Raw genomic sequence first — 13,541 nt, 5'->3', positions numbered from 1 at the left:
TGTGTAACTTATTTCATTATTTTTTACACTATTATGTATGTGTAACTGGCTTGGATGCGTGTCTGTATGAAATATACTATTTTTTTTAAAGAGTAGGCCTACTTCATCTTTTGTGTATAAACATTCTTAAGGTCCCAGACATGTAAATTGAAGCACTTACACACGGTACACGCACGCACTCGCACACACACACACACACACACACACACACACACACACAGGGGTGGACTGGCCATCTGGCATACCGGGCATGGTCCCGGTGGTCCGTTGACCCAATGTGGGCCGGTCCGGGCCGCTATGTTTTTGTTTTTTTTCTCTCTCTAAATTTCCTCCAATTAGCCGGCCAATTGGCTACAGAGGGCTAGCAGTGTGTGGCCAGCATCGCACCGATTATGGGTCTATGTTTGTCATTGTCAATCAATCATGGGCTGCAGGCTCAGAGAGCCCTGACAGTGCTGTCAATCACAACACAAACCAGGGTGGGCGGGACCTCATGGCCTGGGCCGGAGTCGTGGGAGTCCGCGACTCCCACGAGTAAGTAATTCATGTCTTAGACTTTTTCTCGCAGCTATAGATAAAAAAAATGTTCTCTATTTATGGTTTCACAATGACTGAGTCACAGTTTAAACAATTGCGTGTCAGCTCTAAAGCTGCTACTGTCTGTAATAGGTTTCTATTTAGATTATTTGTCAGGATATTTTGTTATTATTGTCCGAGTCTGGTTTTAACTAATGCTGGGCTTACACAAAAAGATTTCCCCATTCACAGACTAAAAACTGCAAGAGAGAAATTAGCGTTGGATCAAGTGTGATATTTAACAAGCGTTTGTAGCTATGTAGATATGGGGGATGGAGATGCAGCGACCACAGGATGTCCGTTAACTTCCTGTTCAGGTTTCACACCTTTCTTGTCAACAGCACAAGAGACACAAATAGCAATTTGCACTGCTATTTGCAGTGCAAATAGCAGTGCAGTGCAAATAGCAGGATGTATGTACTTGATTAAATCGTATAATAAAGTACATACAGGGTTCTTCCCGTTCGTCTCGTCCCACCCCTAGTGCTGATAATGTAGTGGGCTGGTCTGGACAGAAAATGCCAGGGCTGAATTTTTGTCCCAGTCCCACCCCTGCACACACACACACACACACACACACACACACACACACACACACACACACACACACACACACACACACACACACACACACACACACACACACACACACACACACCCACACACACACACACCACACACACACACACACACACACACACACACACAATTTGATGGCACTTTTATTCATTTTTTGCCCTTGTTTTACTGTTTCAAAATCCAGTTGACATCTTACCATACCGAGGAGATAATTTACAACAAAAAAATAGATTTTAGGTTTGAGTCTTCATATTTCTAGGTAATGCTCTAGTAGTGTAAATGTTCAACCCGGTATCACGCCAAAGCGTGAAATAGATATGTTGGTCGACCTCGCAAGGCGTGTTCAGTGCCACGCTTTGCCTGACCAAAGCGTGAGGAGAAGACGCTTTCTTCCGCTCATCTAAATGAATGGAGGACAAACGGTCCGAAGGGCTGTTTGTCCGACTTTTCAAAAAGGAGGCGCATTAGGCTGACAGTTCAATTTGCCGAATAGGCCTACTGTCGTCTAGTTTTTCTCGGATCGGAGTGTAGGAGAGCAGGACCACTACTGGGCCCGCCTAAGTTAAACAAAGACCACTCAATCCGTGGTTTACTGGTTGCAAAGCTGATTAGTTTAATTATGGTTGTACAATACAAAATATGTTCTCTTTAAACAGGTTCGAATAAAGTGCGGCGGGTTACAACGCAGCGCTGAGTTCCGTGGCGGACGACCTCTTCTCGCGTAGGATGGCCGTGTTACGCCCTGTGCCAACTACATGCGTCCGTTGCGTGATCCCCATTGACTTTAATGGGGACGGACGCGCAATGCTTTGTGGATCCGTCCGTTCCGTTGGAGCCTTCGGCTCAGTCAAGAAGTTGAAATATGTTCAACTTTTTCGGCAGTGACGGATCCGTCATCCAATCAGATCGCGTCTGCAAATTAAGCACTGTGACGCGACTCGGGCTCTGACGATACTGGAAAGCGGGAAAGCGGGTCATCTTGCATCGCAACAAGCAGGAAGTAGCGGGAAGAACCCGGCGAAGCGATTAGATTGGCTGACGGATGCCTCTGCAAAGACTACTCCCCCATCAGTCAGCCACGCCTTCCCACATCAGTCAACGGACGCATGTAGTGGGCACGGGGCGTAACGCCCCGTGCCCACTACCTCCTTTACGCCCCGTGCCCACTACATGCGTCCGTTGCGTGATCCCCATTGACTTTAATGGGGACGGACGCGCAATGCATTGTGGATCCGTCCGTTCCGTTGGAGCCTTCGGCTCAGTCAAGAAGTTGAAATATGTTCAACTTTTTCGGCAGCGACGGATCCGTCATCCAATCAGATCGCGTATGCAAATTTAAGCACTGTGACGCGACTCGGGCTCTGACGATACTGGAAAGCAGGAAAGCGGGTCATCTTGCATCGCAACAAGCAGGAAGTAGCGGGAAGAACCCGGCGAAGCAATAAGATTGGCTGACGGATGCCTCTGCAAAGACTACTCCCCCATCAGTCAGCCACGCCTTCCCACATCAGTCAACGGACGCATGTAGTGGGCACGGGGCGTCAGTCAACGGAGGTGGGAAGGCGTTGCTGACTGATGGGGGAGTAGTCTTTGCAGAGGCATCCGTCAGCCAATCAAATCGCTTCGCCGGGTTCTTCCCGCTACTTCCTGCTTGTTGCGATGCAAGATGACCCGCTTTCCCGCTTTCCAGTATCGTCAGAGCCCGAGTCGCGTCACAGTGCTTAAATTTGCAGACGCGATCTGATGGGATGACGGATCCGTCGCTGCCGAAAAAGTTGAACATTTTTTAACTTCTTGACTGAGCCGAAGGCTCCAACGGAACGGACGGATCCACAATGCATTGCGCGTCCGTCCCCATTAAAGTCAATGGGGATCACGCAACGGACGCATGTAGTGGGCACGGGGCGTAAATCGCACCGAGCCGAAGCTGGCGTGTGCTTGGCGCGTTTCCACTGCAGGGTGCGGAACGGATCGGATCGCAAAGGTGCGGTTCGGGTCGCGTTTCCACCGCCAAAAGTGGGCGTGACCCGGACTTTGCCGTACCCGTTCCGGCCCCATTCTCGGGACTCCTCTGTTGCGGTACCCAAAACGAGACCAGACGCCTGAAAGGGTCCCGTGAAATTCTAGCTACACCCCCCCTCCGTTGATTGGTCGACAGAATCGTCACTTCCGGGCGACGTGGGGATAAAAACAAACAAACAGTAGCCTCAAGGTATTATTCTTTACAATTAACATGTCGCGTAAAAAGCTTGCTTGGGCGAACAAGGAGGTGGAGACGTTCGTCTGCATTCTTGGGGAGGAAGACGTTGTTTACGATGTTTACGTAGCTGCCGCGGCGATCGACGTCCGGCCTACCACCAAGGGTACTGTCGGCGGTGGAAACGCGACCTCGGAACTGAGCTAGGCTATGCCGCCCCCTCCCTACCGCACCTTTGCGATCCGATCCGTTCCGCACCCTGCAGTGGAAACGCGGCATACTTATAGGCCTGGCTCCTCCCCGGGGCCAGTCCAGTAGTTCTCTACCGCTGTCCATCGGTTTGACACCTTCGCCTCTCGTGATGGCAGTTGGCGCTCCGCCAACCGCCGACACCCAGTTCCGTGCGGAACGTTGGGTGTTCCTCTTTGTCACTCTGTCTGGACAAAACAGGATGCACTCTTCTTGACCCCCTATCTCTCTACATGCCCACGTTATTGATCCTCGACGTGGTTGGTTTAAGCACATTAGCAACTGGTTACATTAGGTTACTTCAGGCCAACTTGGCTAGGCCCAGGTATATCTTCATACAACACGACATATAAAGAGTTTTATACCTCGCTCGCGCTCTCTCTCTATGGTCACTTTGCTCTCCAATATTCTTAGTGAACATGATATGTATGCCTCTGCCTAGGTTGTATTTTGGTGCTTAATGTGTGTGTGAGAGAGAGAGAGAGAAAAATGGAAAATTGTCAGCAATAATCCAAAATCCAATGGAAAAACCTGTTGGCTTGTTGTCAAGGGAACCCAGGGCGACGCAAACTTCCGGGTTGGCCAACGCCAACATACGTCATCCCTCCACCACTCTATACTGTAAAAACACATGTTCAAGTTGAATGATAATGCATGAATTTATTATTTATTAGGCCATGTATTAAAAGGGGGGGGGGCGGGGCAAACAAGTCTTTTGGCCATGGATCCAGATCTGAATTTATGTTTTGTATAGCCTCATTGGTTGTGCTTTCTTCAGGCGCCTCCACAGTGCTACGCGCGGATACTGTAGGTATAACACGATATTATATGTTGAAATGCGACGTAATCCAGTGTTCACGAAAACGTACGCTGTCAACGTATGCTTTTGGCGACTGGGTTGGCTCTCAGATATGTACGACGGAGTATTAGGGCCACACATAAAGAAAAAATATATTTTTGGCGTGACGAGATTAAAATCGACACGTCGACTTTAAAGTCAACACGTCGACATTAAAATCGAAATGTCGAGAATAATGTTGAAATGTCACGTCGACTCTAATCTCGACATGTCGAGATTAAACTCGAAATGTCGAGAATAAAATTGAAATATTATGTTGACTTTGATCTCGATTTGTCGACTTTAAAGTCGACATTAAACTCGAAATGTCGAGGATACAGTTGAAATTTGTTGGGAGAGATAGCAACCGCTCCACAGGGCCTGCACTGAATCCAATGGCTTGTAGGCCTATGGATAATTTGGTAAAATTGTATTTCAGAATCGGGTTCAACAATAAGGAGATCCTCGCTGTTTTAGCGCAGAGCCACAGTGTGGTGATTAAGGATCACAAGGTTGTGCGGAAAAAATTGTCTGTTCAGGAGGAGGACCTGAACAGACGCGTTAATTTACTAGTCGACGTGTCAACTTTAATCTCGTCACGGCAAAAAAAAAAAAATTCTTCATGTGTGGCCCTATACTCCGTCGTAGATATACGTGTTTCCAACAAGATGATATCATTAAAAGTTACATAAAGTAACGGTTTAATAACACAACCGCAGGAAACAGATGAGCTGCTAGTTTAGCGAAAGCAGCGGATCGCAACCTGACGTCGTTGAAACATGCGTGCGAGCCGATAAAATCGTCCTAACAACTATAAAACTAAAGATCAGACACAATCACTGATTGAAGATTATGCCAGTAAAAAGTATATTGCTCACTAGAAACTTCATCAGAAACACGTTTAATGGTGAATCGGTCCTAAAATATTGCATTTCCCATTCAGATAAAGATTAATAAAGATCATACACATTCACTTAGGCCTACTGAAGATTATGCAAGGAAAAAGTATATTTCTCGCAAGAAATGTCATTAGAAAAACGTTTAATGGTGCATCTGTCCTAAAATATTGCATTTTCCATTCAGATAATAAAGATTAATATAGGCAGCGTAACAATTTCACCAAATGTTGGGAGAACGTCTCGCTGGTTCCTTCAAGTACAGAAAACAATTATACGGAAAACTGAAAGTTGTGTGTGGATCTGAAGGCATTTGCGTGTGGATCAGCAAGGCGGAAAATTAGTGCCAAAAGTCACGTGACAAACAAATGTCCTGTGATTTACACTACACAACAGCAGGCGGCGCTGTTGAGTCAGTTTAAGGCCGCCAGGACGATCTTTTTTTCGCCCCAAAATCTTTATTTAATGCCGGCCAACAGGAGCTACCTTGTGTGGATTCGACCTGCCGCCCCTTTGACTCGGAATCGCACGACACGGATGATAATAATAAATGAAATTTATATAGCGCTTAATATGGTACTCTAAGACGCTTTGCATATTGCCCTATCAAAACTATGTAAGACAGACTAGGAATAAAAGAAAAACAGAGGTTAAACATGAAGAATAAGGTGGGAGTTAGGTAGGGAAGGCTAGTGTAAAAAGGTATGTTTTGAGTGCAGATTTGAAAGAAGAGAGGGTTGGAGAGAGACTTTGATGTGGGAGGGGAGTGAATTCCAAAGGGTAGGGGGACAGAAACTGAGAAGGCCCGATCACCGCAAGTCCGGCACTCAGTCCGTGGTTGTGTGCGTTTCCCTTTTATCGTATGTTTTTATGTCCTATGTAAATAAAATACAAAGTGACTAGCAGTGCAACACCAAGGATGGTAGGTAAGACATTTAATCATGCAAGATCAAACCAACATGTCCACACCAAGGTGCAGAACCGACGTCTTTCATATCAAACCTCCCAATAGATCTCTGTAAAACTCCACAATGCATACTCTTCTACAACGACAAGCAGCAGCTTATTTAGATTAAAATTAGGTACAAATATAAAGCATGCAACATTCAACACCAATAAAAACATGCACAACATAAAACCAAAGCATTTTTTTCTTCGAACATGTATAAAAGGGGAACGCCCTGCGATGGTCAAGATAAGTGTTTAACACGTCCCGTTGGGCGCGTTCACCAAGCCTGTTTCGGCATGCCCTCCGTGCCCGGCCAGAGGGCTGCAAGGGCCCGCCCGGCCACCAACTGGTTCACCTCCCGCCACGTGTCCTCGTGGGCGACACCCCTCCGGACCGTCAGCCACCCTTTCAAGGGGTGGGGCAGGTGGGGCAGCTGCACGCTGTAGGACACGCAGACGTGCCACGGGCCCGAGGCGGTACACTCCAGGTTAAAGTCCAGCCTGGTGCCGCACGTCCGCTGGAGCAGCGCGAGGAGGCACGGCTTCTGGGGGAGCGGGGACGACCAGAACGGGGCGGGACGGGCGGGTAGAGGGCCAGGGGCCCCCGGGGCCTTGTTGAAGGTCTCGGTGGTTGATAGGGAGGGCTGAAGGCGCGGGGGCTGAGAGCGCGGGGGCTGAAGGCGGGGGTTCTGAGAGCGCGGGGGCCCCTCTCCATGCGTGAGGGGTCTCCTGACCTTGGTAGAGGAATAGTGCCACTTGACGGAGACCGTCAGGGAGCAATGCTTCTTGAAACCTGGAAAGGACATTGCATGTTGAGAAACTCTTGTCCACTTATTTAGGCTCTAGGCATGTGCCTAGGGCATAAATAGGGGTTTAATGTACCTCATACAGGCAAACCATTTGACTGATAATTGACAACGATAATGTTCCAATATTAGAACACCGTTAACCTCTGGAATACAGGGTCGACCCACCGAGCTACACACCTTCTCTGATCACCTTCTTGGCCATGGCAGCTGCATGGTGGGATTCATAGACCACCAAAGCAGACACGCCCTTGATGTCCTTCCCCGACTTCAGGGACACACTCTCCACGCCGCCGCTCAGCGCCCTCAGCACCTGGTGGAGAAACGACGTGAACACTGAGCCGCGGCACGACACTGAGTCACGCAACACAGATGGAATGACTAAATCATTGGTCCGAATATGCAGCATAACGACCAATAACCAATGTGGCATTTAAGATCTAGGAAAATTGTAATCTTTTCAGTAAATATTGCATACAATATCAAATATAGCATATAGTCAACAATGTGAGAAGAGTCTTCCTATGGGTTCAGTACACGTTGTGTTGCATTACAAATCAAATCCCCCTGTGGTTCCAACCCTCCCAGGAGAGGCATCACATCACTGTTCAATCACCAGCTGACCTATTGTAAACCACGTCAGCCCATCAGAAGTTTGCCCGCGAACTTGGGTTATGTTTATCAGCGTTACTATAGAGATCATGACGATAGCTGATGTAACGGGAGTCCGGGCGTGTGCAGGACCGAACCGCGCTGTATTATCACTGTTCCACTGCGCATAGACAGTAAAAAGTAGCTGAGACGGTAGAGGGGTTAAAAACCAATAAATCAAAATAGGCTATTTATTTCTGGTGGCCTATTTTTTCACCCCAAAAAAATAAAACAATGAAAGTTTAAAATCCCCCCAAAAAAATGGAATCACGTTCCCAGAGCCCCCCTAGGTTGTGCGAACGCCCCCGTTGAGAAACCATGCCCTAAACCTACCTGTAGCACGTACGGCTGTTCTATGGTGACGGGCAGCTCTCCCACACACAGCTGCTTCTTCTGGGTGCTGTGGCAGACGCAGAGCTGCTTGGCGGGCCCCAGCCGATGGCCGTGCAGCCGGCGCACCGCCTCGGCGGCCTCGCCGGCGCTCCCGTACGCGGCGTAGGCAAAACCGCGGTTCCAGCCGCTGAAGTTCATCATGAGGCGGAACTCCCAGAGCCGGCCGACAGAACTGAACAGGGGGATCAGAAGGTCCTCAAACACATCCTCGGGCAACTGGCTGATGAACACCTCACAGCCGTCGCCCGGGGCCGGCCCTTCCCACCCTGCACATTAAGGGGGTACAAGGGGTCAGTGCGGGAAGGGCAGGGCCGGAAGAACGAAACAAACATTCCCCATGCCTCTTATAGCTTCCTGCAAGATTTCTTAAAGTAGTAAAACGATTATAAATGCTACTCTGCGGTGCCGTTAAAGTAGCATTTCTAATAATTTACTACTTTAACGGCGATCCGGAGCTGGTTGAGCAGGAACTTCCTGAAACTCAATGGAAACAAGACCGAGGCACCTGCTCATCGGCTCCAAATCCACCCTCACTAAATCACAACACACCCCAGCTCCACTCATAATCATCGATGGATTCCCAGTACCCTTCTCCTCCAAAGTCAAGAGCCTCGACGTCATCCTGGACAACACCCTCTCATTCGCACCCCATATTCACAACATCACCCGGACTGCATTCTTCCACCTCCGCAACATCGCCAGACTCCGCCCATCACTGACCCAATCCAGCACTGAAATCCTAGTTCACTCATTTGTCACATCACGCATAGACTACTGCAACGCCCTCCTCACCGGACTCCCCACCAAACTCATCAACAGACTGCAGATCATTCAGAACTCAGCCGCCCGGATCATCACCCGCACCAAATCATCTGTCCACATCACCCCTGTCCTCATCCAACTTCACTGGCTCCCAGTACACTACCGCATCCAATACAAAACCCTACTCCTCACCTACAAAGCTCTCCACAACCTAGCCCCCAGTTACCTCTGCGACCTCCTCCAAGAATACACTCCCTCCCGCTCCCTCCGCTCAACCTCTGCTGGACTACTATGTATCCCCACATCACGACTCACTACAATGGGTGCCCGGTCATTCAGCTGTTCAGCACCCAGGCTCTGGAACTCCCTCCCCCCACACATAAAACAGTCAGACACCATTACAACCTTCAAGTCACAACTCAAAACTCACCTGTTCAAACTCACACACAACGTCTAACTGATCACTGTCTTGATTGTTTGTTTGTTTTGGTCTTGTCTTTGTTTTATTTATTTATTTATTATTATTTTTTCCACAATGTTGTTTTTAAACGATTTATGATAATTTTATGCTCTGCAAGGTGACCTTGGGTGCCTTGAAAGGCGCCTCTAAATTAAATGTATTTTTATTATTATTATTACGTTACACATGTCACTCAGTTGTCACGCTGTTGAACGCTGATTGGCTGTCATCACGCGAAATTCGCATCAAAGTTGAAGTATTTCAACTAGAGCGAATTTGCCGCGGCACAAATCCTCTTGAACGCGCTCGCCTGTGCACGGCGAAAGTGTGGCGCGACAAACTTGTCGCCGGTTTTCTCTCGCGAAGAATACGCCCGATACGCGTCTCTACGTTCACTTTGTATGGGATATTGTCGCCCCGTCGCGTTTGGTGTGAACGCACAATGCGCTTCTTCCTCGGCTGCGTTCTGAGCAAAACAAAGCAGCGCGTGTGTGACGTCATGACGCATTTGCCGCGACCGGAACCGATAAGCGGAATCGTTAAGCAGGCTTGCTAATGATTCCAAGGAATCGGTTGACTCGGCACCGGTTCTGAACAAGAACTGGTTCTCGATTCCCATCCCTAATTCTCTCCCGCAGAGCAGAACTGTGGCCTATTCTACACATTTTAATTTTCTTAATTATATTATTAAATTTTACTGAATTTTCTTTTTATTACTGAAAAAAATTAAAAATAACTGTTGGCCTCAACGCCGGTAACATCGGTAATACCGTATACCGCGGCAACCCTATGTACAATCATTCAATAAACATGTTATTTCCCATATACATTTTACCGATGGAACCAGCAGCTGGTTGCACCAGCAGAACGTAAGGTCCAACTTAGGCTACGTTGAACGTAAATCACCCAAACGTTCGACTTTACACTCTACTAAAAAAATAGCAGTTGCACCAAGCAGATAGTTTCAACGTAACACTAAGTTATAACTTATCTTTTACACCTCCCCTCTAGCTGGTGTAAGTTCCATACTAACGATAAAGAACCGTTAAAAGAAAAAAAAGGTAAAAAGATTTCAACGCTAACGCAGGGTAAAGATGGCTATTCGTTTTGAGCAATGGGAAGAGGAGTTTCAATGCGATTTGCGCCAGGAACGGATTGTCCGTGACCGTATCGATCCATTTCTTTATTATGATGATGTTGAATTATATGCGCGATTTCGGTTTTGCCGGGCGGAATATTATATTTATTTATTTATTATAAAATCCGCCATCAAATAGCTTAACCTCACGCCTATACCGTCCAAGCAAATTTTAGAGAATAAATGACTGAAACTGTTTTGTTTGCCCTCTCATTTGAGTGTTAACGCGTCTTCACTCGGGTAAGGTGGACACTTGCCGGTATTTCCTGTTTACATTGTTATCTGTCAATGATTGGCTTGAAATTATCTAAACGTCATTAAAAGCGACACTAGTACCGTTTACGCACTACCAGTAACGTTACAACTTAAGTTATGGTGGTGCAACCAAAATTTAGAACACCTTTAGTTTGACACTAGCTACGTCGAGCGTAGGGTTACGGCGGACTTTACACCCGAACTTACGATCGGCTTTACGTTCTGCTGGTGCAACCGACAGAGGTCTATGGGGCCAACCGGAGAAATATGGAGCCGTTTTATATAACCCACAAAGAGATGTCTACTTTCACTTAGATGTCCACCTCTTACATTATTCTTACTTTTATTTTATTGCATTTCATTTATAATTTTCTATTTTTTATAATCTTATCTTCTATGCTTGTAATTTCTATTTGTACGGAGCACATGGAACAAAACAATTTCCCCCCGGGGATCAATAAAGTTTTCTGATTCTGTTATATAATAATTATATAAAATATAACGTTAATTAGTTTAACGTTATATTGTTCGTGTTAATGAAATTGAACTTTGACAATAAGGTTAAAACTTTTAAATAGTCCCAACTTTATTTTAATATAAAAAAAAATTATACAGTTTTGTCATTGAATATGTAATTTGCTGCAACTGCCGCTTCCGCTCTCTCTGACTCCATTTCTGAAAAAAATCCAACGCGCAATGAATCTTGGGATACGTTGGGCCGTGAAGGATACATCCGGTTTATCGTTCAAATCCGGGAAAAGAAGGCTGCATTTGTCGGCCGCATTTGAAGGAGCCTTCGAAATGGGACCGCCCCGCGATGGGACGAGTCGCAGTGACACAATCGCCCTTCGAATGCACCCTTCGAATGATGCGTCCCCTGCATTGAGACACAGCCACTGAATGTCGATCGTATACCGCATGTCCCTCTGAACCCGCGCTCATTGGCAAAAAAGTAACAAGTGAACTTGTGACCCCTCCCACGTGACCAGCACCCGTCCGGTAGAAAGTGATACAATGTTACGGAGGCGGGTCAAGAGCCATGGGGTGTGTTCGAAACCGCGTACTTGCTTACTACTCCTAACTATGACGTCAAATTGAGTAAGCGAGAACTTAGTAAGCGAGTTTAGGTAAACGAGTAGTATCCGAATGTCTTCTACTTCCGGAAAGATTTTGAGTAAGCATCGCTAGCTTACTAGACGTACTCAACTGCCCCAGAATGCACTGCGTCTATTCAAAAGAACAGTGGAAGCAATGGCGCTAAACGGGGAGCCGCAGCAGCAGTGCTTTTAATAATTGTTTAATAATTGTTTTAACATATCACCGCAAATCCTTAGGTTGAAGGTGTACTGTGACGTTAAATGTGACGTTTATATATTTATTTATTAACGGCGCCCGGCCGGTAGGTTATTGACACGTCATTTGATTCACGTCATCTGAGGTGGTTAAGTAAGGACGGTCTTCTGAACGTCGATTACTCAAATGGATTACTCAATCATTATTTAAGGATTCGAGAAGTAAGCCAAATATTTAGTAGGTAGTAAGCAGTAAGCAAGTAGGCGGTTTCGAACACACCCATGGTCACGATTGGCTAGAGAAGCTCTCTGATTGGCTAGAGAGCCGCACCCGCCTAAACACTTTAAATGCTGCTGGCAAATAACTTATCTTCTTCAAAGGGTCTTCTTGGCGCCTAAACACAAAATCCAATTTGTGAATCCAGTTATTTATTTCCCTTTTTAAACTGCATTTTCAAATATATATTTTTAATTGCATCATTTATTTATGAATTCATTAAGGATTTTTTAAATAATGTACTTATTGACTGTTATAAGTTGTTTTTCTAAATCCCATTTTAATTTGAGCTACTTATTGATGGATTCATATTTCATTTGTAAAACATTTTTATAATTCCTCTTTTTATTGCCCATTAAAATATCAAATAAGAATATCAAATAATAAAGAATTTGTATTTCTTTATTACTATTTCCTTGACACTTGTGGTCCTCCATACACAATGTTCCATCCATGTAAACAGAAGTTAAGCTTTGGCTCACCGTCCGGGGGTCCGCCGTACCTCCTCTGCCCGTTCACTTGGGAGAGGCTGATATGGTTCTCGTTTCGCCATGCTTCCAAGGCCTGCAGCCGAGCAGGGCTTACCATCTGGACACAGTTTAGCAACATCCTTGTTTACCAAGGGGATCGATAATAACCCCTTTGTTGGACAAACACACAACGCTGAACGCACTCTATTTCACAAACAAACAGCATGCATGAATTTAAACAAAATAGCGGCGCTTACAGGACAACCAAATCCATGTCGAAGCGAAGCTACAAGAAAGTCGAGGTGAGTTTCGTTCAGGGCCTCGACCTTCCACTTAGTTTTGATTTACGCTCTTTTTTGGTTAAAAAAATCAATAAAAAAAGCAATGCTAAAGTGAGGAAACCGAATGGTAGGCTATTACCTTAATCTGCGGGAGCGAAAGAAACAAATCCACGACGCCCGCGTAGGCCTAATTGACTGCCCGGCTCCCGCTAATGCGACACCTCATTTGTCAGTTTTAGGGAGCAGGAAAAATCCATGCAAAATCAAAAAAAAAAGAAAAAACAGAAAAAAACATTAACAGAGTCGTCTTTTGTTTTTTTTCTGATTTGGTTTTGAAGCCGAAAAAGGGCAAAAGGAATATACAAATAAACGGTATTTTTCTGTTTTTAAAATCAAAAATCAAAAATTGAATAATCCAGTTGCTTGTTTTGTTTGCGTGATATTTAGATAAAACCGCAATGAATGCCGGGAAA

General features: G+C 46.0%; 1 protein-coding gene across 4 annotated transcripts; it reads right to left on the bottom strand.

Annotated features, from left to right (window-relative positions):
- Window positions 1–6,210: 6,210 nt before the first annotated feature.
- Window positions 6,211–13,314, bottom strand: dnd1 (DND microRNA-mediated repression inhibitor 1). Of its 4 annotated transcripts, none has more exons than XM_056601076.1 (5): window positions 13,045–13,201; window positions 12,800–12,905; window positions 8,074–8,399; window positions 7,270–7,402; window positions 6,211–7,076 (listed from the first exon to the last, which is right to left on the bottom strand). In XM_056601076.1, the coding sequence occupies exons 2-5, from the start codon at window positions 12,903–12,905 to the stop codon at window positions 6,562–6,564; spliced, it is 1,080 nt and encodes a 359-aa protein (XP_056457051.1). In that variant the 5' UTR covers window positions 13,045–13,201; the 3' UTR covers window positions 6,211–6,561. The 4 variants fall into 4 exon arrangements, with proteins under 4 accessions (XP_056457051.1, XP_056457050.1, XP_056457053.1 ...); XM_056601075.1 differs by lacking the exon at window positions 13,045–13,201 and adding an exon at window positions 13,208–13,314 and having other exon boundaries at window positions 6,212–7,076; XM_056601078.1 differs by having other exon boundaries at window positions 6,212–7,076; window positions 8,074–8,305.
- Between the last annotated feature and the right edge of the window lie 227 nt (window positions 13,315–13,541).

This window comes from Gadus chalcogrammus, chromosome 10 (genome assembly GCF_026213295.1).
Source record: "Gadus chalcogrammus isolate NIFS_2021 chromosome 10, NIFS_Gcha_1.0, whole genome shotgun sequence".
Lineage (NCBI taxonomy): Eukaryota > Metazoa > Chordata > Actinopteri > Gadiformes > Gadidae > Gadus > Gadus chalcogrammus.
This window is presented reverse-complemented; position numbering and strand designations above follow the sequence as displayed.

Coding starts and splice junctions, on each gene's coding strand:
- dnd1 (XM_056601075.1), bottom strand. CDS start 12,905: ATGGTAAGCCCTGCTCGGCTGCAGGCCTTGGAAGCATGGCGAAACGAG. Junction 7,403..8,073: donor AACAGCCGTACGTGCTACAG/GTAGGTTTAGGG, acceptor TTTCTCCACCAG/GTGCTGAGGGCGCTGAGCGG. Junction 7,077..7,269: donor CAAGAAGGTGATCAGAGAAG/GTGTGTAGCTCG, acceptor TGTCCTTTCCAG/GTTTCAAGAAGCATTGCTCC.